The 17,187-nt window shown below is 37.0% G+C and overlaps 2 protein-coding genes and 1 long non-coding RNA gene across 5 annotated transcripts; all 3 read left to right on the top strand.

The window, feature by feature from the left end:
• Window positions 1-1,568: 1,568 nt before the first annotated feature.
• Window positions 1,569-2,903, top strand: LOC130999990 (uncharacterized). Its single transcript, XM_057926074.1, has 3 exons — window positions 1,569-2,166; window positions 2,278-2,550; window positions 2,788-2,903. The coding sequence occupies exons 1-3, from the start codon at window positions 1,569-1,571 to the stop codon at window positions 2,901-2,903; spliced, it is 987 nt and encodes a 328-aa protein (XP_057782057.1).
• Window positions 2,904-5,749: 2,846 nt separating this feature from the next.
• LOC131007321 (uncharacterized) lies at window positions 5,750-9,255 on the top strand. The gene is made up of 3 exons (XR_009096026.1): window positions 5,750-6,157; window positions 8,374-8,434; window positions 9,001-9,255. It is a non-coding gene; the product is annotated as an uncharacterized LOC131007321 (long non-coding RNA).
• A 1,708-nt stretch (window positions 9,256-10,963) lies between these two features.
• On the top strand, window positions 10,964-15,599 carry LOC131007320 (protein DEHYDRATION-INDUCED 19 homolog 7-like). Of its 3 annotated transcripts, none has more exons than XM_057934459.1 (6): window positions 11,019-11,412; window positions 11,499-11,597; window positions 11,699-11,877; window positions 12,507-12,584; window positions 12,727-12,986; window positions 15,067-15,599. In XM_057934459.1, exons 2-6 carry the CDS (start codon window positions 11,534-11,536, stop codon window positions 15,164-15,166), a joined length of 681 nt encoding a protein of 226 aa, XP_057790442.1. In that variant the 5' UTR covers window positions 11,019-11,412; window positions 11,499-11,533; the 3' UTR covers window positions 15,167-15,599. The 3 variants fall into 3 exon arrangements, with proteins under 3 accessions (XP_057790440.1, XP_057790442.1, XP_057790441.1); XM_057934458.1 differs by having other exon boundaries at window positions 11,092-11,412; window positions 11,532-11,597; XM_057934457.1 differs by having other exon boundaries at window positions 10,964-11,597.
• Window positions 15,600-17,187: the final 1,588 nt, after the last annotated feature.

Raw genomic sequence — 17,187 nt, 5'->3', positions numbered from 1 at the left:
ACCTCTCCCTATATTTATATATATATATATATATAGGGGCGCGCTCCAGTGAGACCCCCTATTTTTCGTGTAACATGAGTACAATGAATAAGACATATAATACTAATGAACAAAACGTATATCTAATGAACAAGATGTATATACTGATGAAAAATAAAATTTAAAAAATTGGTAATGAATAAGACATATATACTGATGAACAGGGCCGTATATACTGATGAACAATGCAATATATACTGATGAATAACAAAATTTAAAATATTCTGCTCCCTCCAGGATTCGAACCCTGCGAAAAAAAAATCACCCTCCAGATATAATATCAGCCATAGGATTGACAAAATAAACGCACCAGATCGTGCCCTAGATCTCACTAAAATTAGGGGGTCTCATTGGAGCGGCCCCCTATATATATATATATATATATATATATATATATATATATATATATATATATATGAGATGCATGATATGTTGTGTGTGATGAATTGCTCGGCTATGAGACTAGAGCATGAGAAGCCTTGTCACATAGAGGAACTTATCTTTTGATCAAACTTGTAGATTATCATAATGCCTCCACGAAGAGTGAACATAAATATACCCGAGAATGAGGAAGAACCTAGAGAACCTACGCCGCCGCCTCCACCTCGAGATAGAAGAGTGGAAGAACTTTTCTTAAGACAGAACCCACCGACTTTCGCAGGCACGGGAGACCCCATCAGAACGGAAGAATGGATTCGTGCTATGGAACGAATCTTCCGATTTTTGAGATGCAACGATGCAGAACGTCTTATGTGCATGTCGTACCACCTGAAAGGAACCGCCGACTATTGGTGGGAAGCAAAGCAGAAAATTATGGCCCCGGAGCAGTTAGATGAACTCACTCGGGATCTTTTTAAGACTGCTCTGTGTGAAAAATTCATACCCAAAAGCTATAGGAAAAAGAGGGAGATGGAGTTTACCACCTTAAAACAAGGGAATAGAACTGTAGTGGAGTACGATCGACTATTCTACGATCTGGCCCGCTTTGCACCATATAGAGTGGACACGGATGAGAAGATGTCCGAGTTATTTTGCGCCGGACTGCGACAAGAGATAAGAGTAGTATTGGCAAGTCAAACGACACTTTCCTACGCCGAGGCCTTGAACAAAGCCCTAGATATGGAGTTAGCAATGCAGCCGGAGAAATGGCACACGCACCAGTGCCTCCATCAGCCCAATACACGCAAGCATCAAACACTCCCTACTCTAACCAAGGACAGAAAGGGAAACGCAAATGAGAGAATCGCGGAAACGAGGGTAAAAGGGCATGGCAAGGCCAGAATGATCAGCCTTCATTCGTGAAAGGCGATAAATCATCTTATAATGGGCCAGCGACATCACACCCCGGGCCCCGAGGGATACCCCCTTGTCCTAAGTGCAACAAGTTACACACAGGAGTGTGCAGAGCTGGAAACCCAAATTGTTTCACTTGTGGAAAACCAGGGCATTACTCGAGCCAGTGCCCCAGTCGACAACAAGGGACGAGTGGAGGAAGGCCCAATCAATTTCCAACCCCACAGCTCAGGGCAATGGAAGGAATTCTTCCTCTACCTCAACCACCACAACAACAACCTTTCCGCCGTCCAAATCGGCCTCATAAGCAGCTACCTACGCCGCAAGCAGGTAGACCACCACAATATCAAAGGATGTATGCTATCGACCAGAAGAATCAGGATAAGAATCAAGGAAACTTAACAGGTATTGGGGAACTGAAAGGTGTACCCATTGTTATTCTCTTTGATACAGGCACATCACATTCTTTCATCTCATATACATGTGTGGATACGTTAGAGCTGAACGTAGAACCAGCCCAGCTACACTTAAGGGTAGCCACTCCCTTAGGGAAGGTCACTACGGTTACACATGTGTGTCCTAACTTGGAATTCGAATTGGGACCTCTTAAGCTTAAGGCTAAGACGTTGAGACTTATGCGAATGTGGAGCACATATATCATTTTGGGAATGGACTGGTTAGCAGAACACTATGCGGTGATACAGTGCGAGCAGAGACAGATATCATTCCAGCCACCAGGCAAGGAACCTACGTATTTTTATAACATCAATAGAAAATGGAAGAAGACACCTATCATCTTTGCATTACAAGCAAACAAGATACTAAAAGAAAAGGGTGCGACAACATATTTAGTACACTTGAGCTAAGAAGATGAAGCACAAATAAAGATTGAAGATGTACCTATAGTGCGAGAGTATTAAGATATTTTCCCTGATATTCTACCAGGTCTACCCCCGAATCGACAATTGGAATTCACGATCAATTTAGAACCTGGAGCAGCACCAATATCCAAAGCACCATATAGGATGGTACCAGCAGAATTGCAAGAACTGAAGTTACAATTACAAGAGTTGTTAGATATGGGATTCATTCGACCCAGTGCTTCGCCTTGGGAAGCACCGGTCCTGTTTATCAAAAAGAAAGATGGAAGTTTAAGATTGTGTATCGACTATCGGGAATTGAACAAGGTGACCTTAAAGAACAAGTATCTGTTGCCACGTATAGACGATTTGTTTGATCAACTTCGAGGAGCACGCGCTTTCTCAAAGATAGATTTAAGGTCAGGGTATCACCAATTGAGAATACGACTTGAGGATATTCCAAAGACAGCATTCCGCACAAGATACGAACACTATGAGTTCATAGTGATGCCTTTTGGATTAACAAACGCCCCCGCCGTATTCATGGATCTCATGAATTGAGTGTTTCATGAACATTTGGATCAATTCGTGTTAGTATTCATAGACGACATCCTGATTTACTCGAAGAATGAGAAGGAGCTTGAAGAGCACCTTAGGACTGTGCTAGATAAGCTAAGAGCTGAAAAGCTTTACGCTAAGTTTAGCAAATGAAAGTTTTGGCTACGAGAAGTCAATTTCTTAGACCACGTCATTTCAGCTGAAGGAATCAAAGTGGACCCTGCCAAGGTTCAAGCAGTGCAAGAATGGAGATCACCAACGATACCTCATGAGATTCGGAGCTTCCTAGGATTAGCAGGCTACTACCGTCGTTTTATACAAGACTTCTCCAAAATAGCCAAGCCTATAACTCATCCACTCAAGAAAGAAGTCAAATTCTTGTGGACAGAGGAATGCGAACAAAGCTTTCAAGAATTGAAGAAGAGGTTGACCACTGCCCCAGTACTAGCCGTTCCGAAAGTAAACAAGGAGTACACTATCTATACGGACGCATCAAAGAAAGGACTAGGTTCTATACTGATGCAAGAGGGAAAGGTAATAGCATACGCCTCGCGACAGCTTAGGCCACACGAAGCAAATTACCCGACACACGACCTAGAGCTAGCAGCAGTACTGCACGCATTGAAAATTTGGAGACACCACCTTTATGAAGTAAGGTGTGAAATTTACACCGACCATAAGAGTCTCAAATATTTCTTTGAACAGAAGGATCTGAATATGAGACAAAGAAAATGGATAGAATTGGTCAAGGACTATGATTGTGGAATCAATTACCACCCAGGCAAAGCCAACGTCGTGGCAGATGCCTTGAGCATAATGGAACGAGCCAAGTTAGGATGTATCCTAACCAAGGAAAATGACTTGGTCAGGGAATTCGAAAGGTTAAGGTTGCAAGTGGTATTTCCACCGCAAACCACAGATTCGATCATGGCGACACTTAGTGTTACTCCCGACCTAAGATCAAGGATTGTTAGTATGCAAAGAGAGGATGAGAAATTAGAAAAGTTGCGAGTGAAAATCCGTACCGAGAAGCTGGATTCATACCAAGAAGCCGCGGATAACGCATTGATATTTGAGGAAAGAATCTGTGTACCCGATGATGAGAAATTAAGGAATGAAATCATGAGCGAGGCTCATGACACGCCTTATGCAACACATCCGGGAGGTACGAAGATGTACCAAGACTTAAAAGCAAGATTTTGGTGGGAAGGCATGAAGCGAGACATAGCTTCATTTGTAGAACGATGCTTAGCTTGTCAGCAATTGAAGGCGTTGCACCAACGACCTTATGGAAAATTACAACCGTTAGAAATCTCAGAATAGAAATGGGACCACATTGCCATGGACTTTGTCACTGCATTGCCAAAGTCGAATAGAGGAAATACCGCCGTTTGGGTGATCATAGATAGACTGACGAAAAATGCTCACTTCATACCGATTCCTATCACGCATGGATCCGAAAAGTTAGCTCAAATATACATTCGTGAGATAGTACGTTTACACGAAGTTCCAATGACGATTACTTCCGATAGAGATACAAAATTCACCTCACGTTTTTGGATGAGCTTACACAAGGAATTGGGTACTAAGTTGAATTTTAGCACAGCTTTTCATCCACAGACGGATGGACAGTCTGAAAGAACTATACAAGTTTTGGAAGATATGATTCGGACTGTAGTGTTAGATAGAGGAGCTCAATGGGAACAAGTGTTACCCCTGATTGAGTTTGCCTACAATAATAGTTTCCAAACGACTATTAACATGGCACCATATGAAGCCCTCTATGGAAGAAAATGTAGATCTCCGCTTTATTGGGATGAAGTAGGAGAAAGAAAAGTGTTAGGTCCTGACGCAGTGGAAGAAATGATCACAACTGTGAGACAAATTCGGCAACGGATTAAAGAAGCTCAAGATCGCCAAAAATCTTATGCCGACACTAGACGCACAGAGATTCAATTCGAAGTGGGAAGTAAGGTCTTTTTGAAAGTTTCCCCTTCTCGAGGAATTCATCGATTCGGTATAAAAGGAAAGCTCAAGCCTAGGTTTATAGGCCCATACGACATATTGGAAAAAGTAGGCCATGTTGCCTATAGACTCGCGTTACCTCCAAATTTCGCAAATGTTCACAATGTCTTTCACGTGTCGCAATTGAGAAAATACGTGTTTGACCCGAAGCATGTTATTCATCAAGAAGATATATCTCTTGAACTGGACCTGAAATATGAAGAAAGACCTGAAGCTGTGTTGGATAGGAAGATCCAATAATTGAGAAATAAGTCAATTGCCTTGGTCAAAATACAATGGAGACATCACGGGCAAGAAGAAGCGACTTGGGAATTGGAGGATAAGATGAAGGAGAAATATCCAGAATTGTTTCCCGAATGTGAGATTTCAAATTTCGGAACGAAATTTTTTTAAGGGGGTAAGGATGTAACACCCCGTATTTTGAGAAGCTATTTGTGCCCTAACTCAGACTTAAATTGAGTTTTTAAATAGTAGCTAGAGTATTTATGCACACGGGCGAATAAATGAGATAAGAATTATTGAGAGTTTATTAGGAGGCGATATTATTTTTTCGGGCCTTATAAATTCTATTATTGAGAAACCTATCTTCGCCCTATATTTTTATTGAAATGTCTATGTGATATAAATATTTTACTTGGTAGAATATTCACATATGAATTATTGATGCATTGTTATTATGATATTAGTAATATCATAATTGAGATAAATTTTCCTCACGCGTGAATAGATATATTTTCATGGGATATATTCCTACACACAAGATGAGAATTAAATTATTCAAGTATATATATCTATCTCTCTCTCTCTCTCTCGTCTATCTCTCTTTCTCTCTTTCTTTTCTCTTTCTTTTCCCTACATTAAACGCCACATGCCTAACACATGCAAGCATAGTAAGCTAATAGCCTATAGTACTATGCTTACATATATCTAGCAAACAAGCTCCCCCAATCCATGCTCTCACAAACCATGTTCTCTCTCTCCTCCCTTTCCCCCCTCAACTCTCGATCTCTCTCATCTCTCTCTCTTCTTTCTTCTCTTCTTCTCTCTTCTCACTCTCCTTCTTCCCTCACCTCATGGTACCCTCACCCCTTTCACCTCCCCATGGCCTAAATCTCCATAAATCATCATCAAGCATGATCTCTACAAGATCATGCATTTATGTGACAAGATCACACCATCCCATCACCTCTCACCAAGACAAGCTTCCCTTCTTTCTTCATAAGTTTCGCCCGCCCCTCCCCCTCTTCACTTCACCACATTTTCTTTTTGTTCCACCAAATATAGTAAGAACAAAGTTTTCGAAAAGTGTTCATCTTCAAGCTCAAGCTTCAAGAAAATCCTAAGCACCATCCTCTACTCCACCTTCTTTGATTTTGTTGGAAGTAAGCTCATATCCTCATCTTATGATATGTGTATATGTATATATATGATGAATAAGCATGTATACATTTGAAGCATGATGAGTTCTTAGTATGAAAATACATGAGAATGGTAGTGAAATTGAAGATCTATGATCATATGTGTAAAAGTTATAATTTCAAACCACTTCGGGAATTTTTCCTACGTTCTGGACTGATGAGTCGACGAGGTTTCCCTCATCTAAAAATCTTCAAAATTTTATGGTGTGTAGATATATGTGTCTTGAGAATTCTGGTAAAAGTTTAAGTCATTTGGACTTTGTTTACTACCTGTTTAAATTATAAAACTTGTACTGCAAAATTCAACCGGAAATTTGGAAGGGCAGTCACTGGAGTCACACTTTTCAGTAGCTTTCAAAAACTTTCATCCTCCCAAATTTTTATGGTAGAAATAAACATGTGTTATACAGATTTACACCAAATTTCAAGCCATTTAGGCAACGTTTACTATTTTTCAAATATCTTAACTTCCTGTTGTCCGAAACTGCCGAATCTGGTAGACTGTGGAAAAACATCCATATCTCTTAAACCACTTGGACTTTTTCGACCTACTTTTTTTTAAATGAAACTAGACTCAAAGAGGTTTTCAAACGTATAAGTCTTGAATCTAGGAGATTTCTGAGATGAAACAGTTTATTCTTTAAAGACGAGGCAGTGCAGAAGTAGTAAGTTGTAGGTGTTCGAAATTTCTTACTTTTGATATTGTATTGAGAATTTTAAAGTTTTGGTGATGGTATACACCATATTATTTCATGAAAATGCTACTGGAATATATAATAATATATATATATATATATATATATATATATATATATATGAAAGTTTTGGAATTTTTTTCAAAAAGGATTTATGAGATTTAATTGTCACAATTCTTATAGGAAATGATTGTTTGGACTTTTAAAGGTTTGAAAAGAATGTTTGAGTGGAAAAACTCTTTTATATATATATATTCCATAGCTTACATGAATATTTGAGAATTTACTTACAATGGAAAAAGATTTCAAGTTTCATAGAGTGACTTTTAAGTCATTTTACTATTGAGATAAATTGTGAAAATGTATTATGTGGAATAATTGATTAATTTGAAGTGTGAATGACTATGTGAATTATTTGAGTGCTATTTACCTATAAGATTGAGAGTCTTTTAATTGGATAAGATATCCAATTAAATTGGGAGGTCCAATCTTTATATATATATAAAGCAAAGTAAATGTCAATAAATTTAATTTGAAGGGTAATTTTGGAATTGAAAAAAAAAGTAGTTATAAAATAGTAGTTAAAAGTGAAATTCAATATATTCATTATATTTAAAAAAAAAATAACTACCGACAACTACTTGGAAGTTGGAATGCAAAACCGCCAATTAATTTGGTGTGTAATTTACTTTTATTTATTTCTTTTCTTATTGACATAATTCATTCCTTTTCATTTTCAAGTAATTATGTGTTAGATAAAATATGTAATGTACATATTAAATCAAAGCTTATAAAATGACCTTTAATTTGATATATAATATATAAAAAATAAGTTTAAGATAAATAAGTTATGAAAATTTAAAGTTGTAACACATAAAATAATTTATATTTATAAACAATGATATTTTCCTTCAAAAAGTAATGATATTTTACTTGAATAGAATTGTATTTCAGTTTTCATTATTAAATCTTAATTTATAAAAAAAATAGAAAAGCTAATTATTTATTTTTCACACCAAATTCATAATTTTACATAGAAAATACCTACACAACTTATTTTACACGATAAATTTGATTTAACTTGTATAATTATAGAACTCCTTATATAAGTGATACAATATCTATATATAGACATATGTTATATTTTTATTTAAATTATATTGGTTATATAAAAATATTAGATCACTTTGTAAAAAATAAATTTGATATCAAATTTTAATTTTATTAATTTATATTAACATTATAAAACATATATACATGCACATTTTGCGTGAGTCTAAAATCATATTCACCGCGCATAGCGCGGGAGGTACACTAGTTGGGTAAAAAGTGAAGAAGTTATAAGATGAGATTAAGCATATGATAAGAGTATAAGATGAGATTGAGCATATGATGAGAGTATAAGTGTTAAGATATTAGTTAGATTAATTTCTAACTAGAGTTTATTTTGTCACATTGCAATCTAAACCACGTGCGCCACCAAAGGTTCGAGTGACGGCCGGCGTTAGTACGACTCTGAGCTCTACGTCATCGACCCTTGAGACAGGTGGGCTTTATTCTAACTCTATTGTGGCAAGCTACCATGATAATGAATTCAAATGCAAAACTTATGAAAATGAAACATGTTGAAGTATTATGAAAATTGTCATCTTGCCATATTTATTATTGATGAGAATGAAATGTGGTATGTTGCCTCTATGAAAGACATGATTATGATCACGATGCAAGATATCGGCCTTTGACTAATTTATATGACAGTAAAGGTTTTGTGCGTAGAGGTGATCGTGAGCCGTCTCTAGTCGGCCGGTCACGGTGATTTGAGGGAGGCCTCCTTCTCTTCACCTAATATATATATGATATATGAGTTCTCATAGTTGGCACATACCCTGAATATATATTGTCTGCAGACTAATGATATTATTATGATGATGCAAACGAGTTTATGACAAAAAAAACATGAACATGTATTTTTAATCTCACTTAATCCTGTTGATACATTGAAAAGGGCAAGGTTGACATATAGCTCTAAGAGCAACATTTCAATTATTTTCCGGCATGAGTCCACTAAGTACTTTTTGGTACTCAACCCTGCATATATTTCTAAATGTGCAGGTCTTGCTTGGCGCGAGGATGGGTGAAGGCTGTTGGAACTGTCAGTTGGCCGTGTCTTCCTATGTCTCACACTTATCTTTATACGCTTTTACTCTATAAGTAACTGAACTCTGCTATATGTCTTCACACATATAGTAATGTATCTCGCTGCATAACTCTGATGAAACTCTTTTATTCAATCTGCTTATGTCTATAATATTCCATAAGGGAGAATACTTTTCAAACCCTTGCTAAGTCTCCAATTACTTATTTATGTTTTACCCAAGTAAGGAAATATTTTGGTCTTAAAATCTTTCTTTAAAATGAGTAAAGTTTGCAAATGCTTCCGCTAAAACAAGATGTATTTCTATTTCTTTCACTATTACTTTTATTAGTCGTGCAATACTTGGTATACGCTATCACTGGCTATATCGGGTTGCGACATAGGCGGAAGAGGGCGGCACGGAGAGGTCGAAGACCTAGGGTTCTAGATTTGGGGGTGGGGGTTCTGTGGAAGACAAAGAATGGAGAGAGAGCATAGAGCCGTTGAAAGCGGCGGCTCGCCGGATTTCATCAGAGGCCATAGAGAGAGGCGATGATGGTTAAATGGCAGACGAAAAGATGCGCCGAAGAAGGAAGAGTGTGAGAGAGAGAGAGACGGTAGAGAGACAGCGTAGATGAAGGAAATGCAGGAAAAAAAAATTCTGCTAATTAAAATTATATTCCCTCCGTCCCACTTCAATTGTCACAATTGCCTTTTTTGTTTGTCCCACTTCAATTTGCATTTTCCAAGAATAGCATGTGGTCCATACCTTCTCTACACACATTAAACAAATGGTTCCCACCCACTTTACACACCCAACCCTTTATTCTTAATCTCTGTGCCCAAAGTAAAAGTGTCAATTGAAGTGGGATGGAGGGAGTATATTCTTTACTTTAATTAATTTAAATTAATCTTTTTAAAATACGCATATAGATAACAGATTTGCTAGAAGGTTTCAAAAACTGTTATGTAAAAGTTTAAAAACACGCTCATACATAACGGTTGGCTTAACGGTTCTTGATACCGTTATCTATATTACTCAAAGATAACACTAATACACAACGAAATACTTCATACCGTTATGTATATATATATATATATATATATATATATATATATATATATATAGATAACACTACATATATAACGGATATTTATAAAAGTGTTATCTATTCCCAGAAAGGCGCTCATAGGTAACGGTTTTTCAAAATATCCGTTATCTATGCAATGTTATGTATGTATCTTTTGTAGTAGTGTCTTGAAGTCTGTAACCACTATGGGGGCTCGGAATTGGGCTCGAGCCTCCCAATTCGCGAGCCCCTCCCATTGCCGCGCCCAGGGCTCGCGAGCCCTCCTTAAAAATGCGCTCCGGGTTTTAAGGTTGAGAATAGAGGGGTGCGTGTTGTGCACTCTCCCATTGTCGACTGTCGAGCCCCCTTACAAATTTAAGAGCCAAGGGTTGGCTCACCTATAGTGGAGGTGGGCTCTTAAATGGTGGGGACCACATTTAAGAGCCCATCCTTGGCTCTCCATAGTGGATGCACAAAAACTCTTGTGAAACCGGTTTCAAAATGACGCTACTTTAACATACAAATGACATTTTATCATTGTAAAGTGTCATTTGTATGCTGATAGAGTGTCATTGTGAAACCGGTTTCACGATGAAACCGATTTCACAAGAAACCACATGTAGTGCATGCTCTAAGCCCACATCTAAAAACTTACCTAAATAAATATACTCAACACTATTTGACAATAATTTGAGATTTTTGAAGATGAACTAACGATGTGATGAAGGATCCGAATACACCCTAAATGAAAATTATGTCATCATAAAAAAAATAAAAAAAATACTCATATTTTGCCCTTTCGGGTGAGGGCGGCAGCTCTGAGAATTGGGCTATTTATAAGAAGATTCAATTTGACTTTCACTTACACCAACCAAATAGAAAAAACATAATTTAAGAAGAAAAGGGCAAAAGATAACCCAGAAAGAGAGGTAGAGCCAGTCCTATATTTTCAAGAAATCCAAAATAAAAGTATTTCCTTTTGAAAAATTCATACAAAATTTTTACAATTTATCCCTAAACACATAATAAAATTGAAAAAAGAAAAGAAAAAGAGGAGTAAAAAAAATAGAAATAGAAATAGTAAAAAAGCGCATCCAGAAAAAAGTCGCAGCCGTTGATGAAATAACGCGGGAGTCGACGAGTATTTGGAAGCCGATCCGCGTCCACCACAATTAAAAAAATTTGTTCCAAATCGCCGACTCCAAAATTCTCCAATTTCCACGTTTTTTCTCTTTAAACTTTTTTCTTTTTTGCTTGAATTTTCTCGCAGCTACAAAGGGATAAAGCCAATAAACCATCCCCAAACCCTACTGGAGTGGCGTATAATTTCTCCCCCTTTTTTCAATTTCCGATTTTGTCGCCTACATATAATTCGTGTATAATTCTTCTAGAGTTTTTTTTTTCAGCTGGGCTAATTTGATTTGATTAAATTTAATTAGACATGGCCGATCGGTTTTACGATGATTTGGAGATTGCGCTGTCCTCTTATTCCATACCGAGCAACGGTGAGCTTTTTGTGAATCTTGGGCGTGGTTTCGGCTTGTTCGCTTTGGTTCGATGATTATTGGGCTGATTCATTTTGTTTTCTGAATTTGCTTTGCTGTAGATGATTATAATGAAGAGGACGAAGAGACCGAGGGAGAGTATGAGGGGGAAGAGGTCAACGATGTCGAAATTGAAGGAAAATCGGAGGAATTGGCGTGCCCTTTTTGCTCGGAGGATTTTGATGTTCTCGGGTTGTGCTGCCACATTGATGCCGACCACCGCATGGAGGTTAAGCCCGGGGTAATTCCACGACTTGCCTTCTTTTTCTGGTTTTTGGTCAACAATGTTTTGCTATTTAGGAACATTTTAGTTGGAATGATAATAGTAGTAGTTGTTGTAGTTCTAGTAGTAGTAGTAGTGACGAGTGGTTAAGAATAAGATAGCTGCATTGTTTTGTTAATTGAATGCCGTGGGGGTGTTTACAGCAATCTTGAGTGCTTAAAGGGTTGATTTTGGCTCATTGTTTGTTGCAGAAACAGCTTAGTCAGTTTAGAGATGTAGGTTTTTTAGTTGGATTTGTCTATTGAAGATCAAGCATAAGGATGGCTTGTTGTTTGAGGTGAAGACGGCCAAAAGTTCGAAGCCTGGTGTTCCAAATTTCTAGTAGATAACACGATAAGAGAGAGCCGATAGACTGGAATGGTTTTCTAGCTGCTAATGGTGGAGTGGAACTGCACATTTTTTGTTTTTGAGAACCAAACTTCTAGTAGATAGTAAATAGATGTAAAGAAAGACTTTTTTCTTAGAAGTGTCTTTCTTGCTTGCTGAATATTAGGTGGAAGTTGAGTCATGCAAGGTGTGCTGTGTTTAGCTTTTAGTGTTAAGATATATCGTTATTGTATCTCAACTCTTGTTTCCTTCGTTTCCAGATTTGCCCTGTTTGTGCTGTGAAGGTGCGGATAAACATGGCTTCACATGTGATTACTCATCACGAGAGTATTTTGAAGATATCCTTTGAACTATGTTTACTCGGAGTTACGTTTTTCTATTTGATGTTGATTGTTGAATTATTTATGAAGACTTAAATCATTATGAAGATGGTTACTCAAGATATGTGGTCATTTTTTGTATTCCTTAACTTACTTTTACGCTCTCTGCAATAAGAAACATCGTAGCACTCGCTCTCGTTCATCAATATATCTACTGAGGAAGGAGTTGCAGGAAAAACATTTACGTGCTGTTAAGGAGTCACCTTCTGTTGGTTCTTCCTCTGATGCAGCAGCTGATTCCATGCTTTTGTCGTTTGTCAATAGTCCTCAACCAGCTTACAGACCCCAAATCACTGAAGCTGTTTCTCTGTCTGAAGCAAGCTTATCAGGAAAAAGTTCCTATGATGACTCTGCTGAGAGGTAAGCCAATGGCTTTTTATCTCAACTTTCTTGTTTCTAGAACACGATACAAATGAGCAATGTGCTCTTTTCTCGGTGAAAGAGGACCATCTGAGAAAAACTAAACTGGGAAAATCTCATACACGTTAGTTTATATGCTGGTACAAAAAATGTGTATGTGTTCTTAAATTTTTATAAGTTGACTGACTGACATGCTGATTGATTAGTTATTGCTATGTGCTATAATGTTTTTGATGCTATGAAATTCGTCTGTTCTCCATAGTATCTTGCTGCTGTATGCCACTTCCGAGTTTTGGGATTGGGACAAAAATTGAAAAGGGTTCTGTAGTTTGGAAAGTAGGTGTAGAATCTTAGGTGGGGTGCTGTATATATTCTGCATATAGTTAGCTATGGATTTTAATATGGGAATTCTATCAATTAGCTCTTGGTTGCTTAATGCGAAGTAGTAAAGCTTCTTCGAGAAGTAGGAGTATTTGGCATCATAGGTCATCAATGTTTTAAAAAATTATTAGAAACGGCGCTTAAACGGCGCCTTGAAGCGGTGCGGTAGGATCCCGTCTGGCAGGGGGCGTTTACCCCCCTCCCCCCTGAACGCGCGCCTCCGCCTCGCCGAGGCGGTCCAAGGCGGTGAGGTGGCGCCTCACATCGCGAGGCGAGCTTGTATCCAAACTAACTGATTTATGGATTTTCCATACATATGTGCTGCGAGAATTCATGGGCTTCATGAATTTTAGGCCTAATTTAAATGGGCTTTAATAATTTAGGAGTAATTAGAGTTTTAATTAAAGTAAAAGACTAATATTACCAAAAAAAAAAAAAAAACTAGCAGCAGCACAACGCAGTCAACACACCGACCCAGCTTCTCTCTCCTCTCCTATTCTCGCCAACTTGCAGCAGCAGTCTCGAGGAGCAGCTGCCAGCAGTTTCAGAATTTCTTAAAGACTTATTAATAGTTAATATGTGTTTTGCAATATTTGCTATGTTTTTAAGTGTATTATGATATTAGATATAATTTATGTGTTTTTATATGAATTCCCTTTGTTTTGCTCCTCACCCTGTTTTGAAACTTACGCCTCGTGAGGCGGACGAAAAATGTTTTACCTCACAAAACGTTCTTTAAAACATTGTAGGTCATAGATAATATTTTGCACCATTCCATCTACATATGCTAGTCTTCAATGAGAATGGTAAAAACAATGTGATTGATTGACCTTTATCCCTTAAATTCTAGGACATTAAAAATAATATATTTAGAAGAGAAAGATATTGGTGAGAAGGTTCCAAAAACCTTCTAGTAATATCTATATCTGCAGCTACCGGTTTCTTGTTTCCTATTGGAACCTTCATTTTGCATCTTTATTAGCTAGTTTCAAGCGAACCTTCTGATTCATTGTGCTTGTGGCTTTACATTATGTGCTTGCCCGTGACCCCTCAGCCACCAAACACCATGAGGTTCTAAGTTTGGCTCTCTTCGTCAAAGCATATCATCTTGGTCTTGCTGGAGAACTAGTGTTGATGAGTATCCTTGTCACTTACAACTTGCATCAACCGGGAACACATTTTTTCTTTGTTACCAGAATTCCGCTAGGTTCTGCTTACATGTAGTTGATTAGGAATTATCTGTTTTGTTTTATCTTGCTTTAATCAGGGATTCACTGTGTTTCTTTGTGCTAGTAAGTTCTTTTCGTAGGTGAAGCTTGTGTTGGTTGGTAGCCGTGGGATTGGGCCTATCTTATTCAAACCATCACAAACAGTATTCGACTGTTATATCAGTTAATAGAGGTCTTAACTATTGAAATAACATTGGTGAAGATGTACCAAGTGCTGTGATAAAATCTGCAAAGCTGGGGAGCTTAATAGACATCATCTCTAACATCATCTCTTAGTTTTCTTTATTCTTTTCGCCTTCATTCTTTCCATAAACAATGAGGATACTGCAATCAGCATATTATGTACCTTTCTTGTATTCAATTCTACTTTTTTTTTCTCTGTAGGGCATTGGATGTGCCACTGCAAGAGAACTTGGTTTTGATTTCAGAACTCGTAACATAATTTTCTTTTATCCTCATCGTGGTTGCAGATTTCCACCGTCTCTGTCAACGGACAGGAACAACGAGATGGGCAGAAGGTCTGAGTTCGTACAGGGATTGCTGTTATCCACCATCCTCGATGACTTGTAAAATCACCGGGTATGCCCAGAGCTTCACTTTGCAATGCCTAATTATTGACAGAAGAGGCGATTGTTGAACTCCGCACTGATTATGCTCGTAATCTTAACCATACCTCACCCGTGCAATTGAATGTGATCAGAGACACAACCGTTTCAGTGGTCAGTTAGATGCAGCTCCCTTTATTGCCTTGGTCTGGTTGTCGTGAGCTGTTAGTGTATAGTTATAATATAAGCAGCTAATGCATTGTGATAAGACCATGGTCAGTTGTATGTTGCCTGCTTTCTTCTTTGTAGGTCATTTTCACGAGTAATTTGAATTTGTGATTGACTGCATCTACTCTAGATGAGGACTTGTGTTCTTCATAAACCATTGTCTTGCAATCTTGTTGACTTGATTGATTGGTCTAATAATCAAAGAAATATTGGCAATTCTTTTATTTTTACATTTGGGAGTCTCAAATTTCTTTCTCTCTACTGTTTGAAGTGATTGATCAAACTTGATGATTTCTATAAGACCGTTTTATAGGTCAAGAATTAAGAGTCGGTGGGCTGGTGGATTCACATTAATATATTTATAACTAGATTAATCAAACTTGTATTATCAACTTTCAGCTTTTTTAAAAATTAACTACAATTTATATTTTTACCTCAAAAACTCTCATCTTAGAAAAAATCTTGTCTTGCGACGATGAAAAAATGAATATGAATTATTCAATATAAAATTGCAAAATAAATTCTAATCGTAAGAGTTCACCAACATAATTCTAATCCTAAATGGCTTTCAGTTTACATGAAATGTTCTACTTGGTGGTCTTTCTCGTCTCTCCTTACCCCCTTTGCAGCTACTCTAAACATGTGGATAATCCTAGTTTGAGAGGCCCGAACAGTTAGCCTCCTCGTGCTAAATTTATTAGAGTTGCTGTGATTCTACCTTATGATGCTCAAACACTTGGAGTCATACAACCCACCCCTCAGGGTCGGCCTTGACATTTTGGAGGCCCTAGGCGAAGTCGAAAAAATGGGCCCTTTTAAAATGAAAATTCGATATTTTTGTTATTAGTTAGAGATAGTGCATAATCATCTTCCATATTTGTGTGTCTATATAACTTTAATCAAAAAATCGCAATAAACCAAAACACTTAAAACACATATGATCAAATAGTTATTGAAATAATAAAGATTTTTTTAATATTACAAGAAACAAAATCATCAATAACATTAAGCATTCTTAATACCTTATTGTTGAAGCTACAATAATTAGTAATATCTTATATGCAATAGAAACATAAAAAAAACAATACAAAATTTTAACATTCTCAAGAACTTCATGATCAATATTAAATACTAATATTTTTTTCTAATCAATATAATATTATAATTAATACAATTATTTTAAAATTTGGGGGCCCTAGGCCTTTGCTCCTTCATTCTCTGCTATTTCTCGCTGATTACTAGTTGACTTGAGGTTCTAAGAGTGAGCGTGATTGTTCAAAACTACTCTTTTTTATTGGTAGTTTTGATATGTTTTTTTTTTTTTGTTTTCTTTGTTTTTTTTTTCTTCGACACTAATTGGGAATTTTTTGTTCGAAAAACTTATTTGATTTTTTTGAATTTCCCTTTTAATTAATATCATGAGTGAAAGAGTTGTTGCGAATGTGTCATTTAGAGACAGTTATGTTGATTAATGATGTCAAAATATATAATGTAGTATATGCAAACTGTAGTATAAGCCCCACGCAAAATAAAAGTAAACTTTAGTTACTAGACTGTTGTTTATTGATTGTAGACTATTTTTAAAGGTTAATACAATATTTTCTTCTTGTTATATTTTCTGATGTGATAATATTCATTGTTACTTCCAACGCATCAGAAATATTATGATTAATGGGATGATTAGTTTAATTGGATTATAATTTATTTTAGAAGAGAAAAGAATATGGATTCGGGTCAGGACTCGAGACCCTGCGGATCTTATGGATCTGGACCTGAATCCATTTTTTTTGGATCCAATGAACCTAGATCGAATATGAA

The sequence above is a fragment of the Salvia miltiorrhiza genome, chromosome 1 (assembly GCF_028751815.1).
Source record: "Salvia miltiorrhiza cultivar Shanhuang (shh) chromosome 1, IMPLAD_Smil_shh, whole genome shotgun sequence".
NCBI lineage: Eukaryota > Viridiplantae > Streptophyta > Magnoliopsida > Lamiales > Lamiaceae > Salvia > Salvia miltiorrhiza.
The sequence above is the reverse complement of the archived record's forward strand: the minus strand, read 5'-3'. Positions and strand labels throughout refer to the sequence as shown.

What these genes read in the sequence shown, in the direction of transcription:
- LOC130999990 (XM_057926074.1), top strand. Translation starts at nt 1,569, where the DNA reads ATGGAAGGAATTCTTCCTCTACCTCAACCACCACAACAACAACCTTTC. An exon ending in CAAGATACTAAAAGAAAAGG is followed by an intron (nt 2,167 to 2,277) that starts GTGCGACAACAT and finishes ATATTCTACCAG; the next exon opens with GTCTACCCCCGAATCGACAA. An exon ending in GAACAAGTATCTGTTGCCAC is followed by an intron (nt 2,551 to 2,787) that starts GTATAGACGATT and finishes AATTCGTGTTAG; the next exon opens with TATTCATAGACGACATCCTG.
- LOC131007320 (XM_057934457.1), top strand. Translation starts at nt 11,534, where the DNA reads ATGGCCGATCGGTTTTACGATGATTTGGAGATTGCGCTGTCCTCTTAT. An exon ending in TTATTCCATACCGAGCAACG is followed by an intron (nt 11,598 to 11,698) that starts GTGAGCTTTTTG and finishes GCTTTGCTGTAG; the next exon opens with ATGATTATAATGAAGAGGAC. An exon ending in ATCACGAGAGTATTTTGAAG is followed by an intron (nt 12,585 to 12,726) that starts ATATCCTTTGAA and finishes ACTTACTTTTAC; the next exon opens with GCTCTCTGCAATAAGAAACA.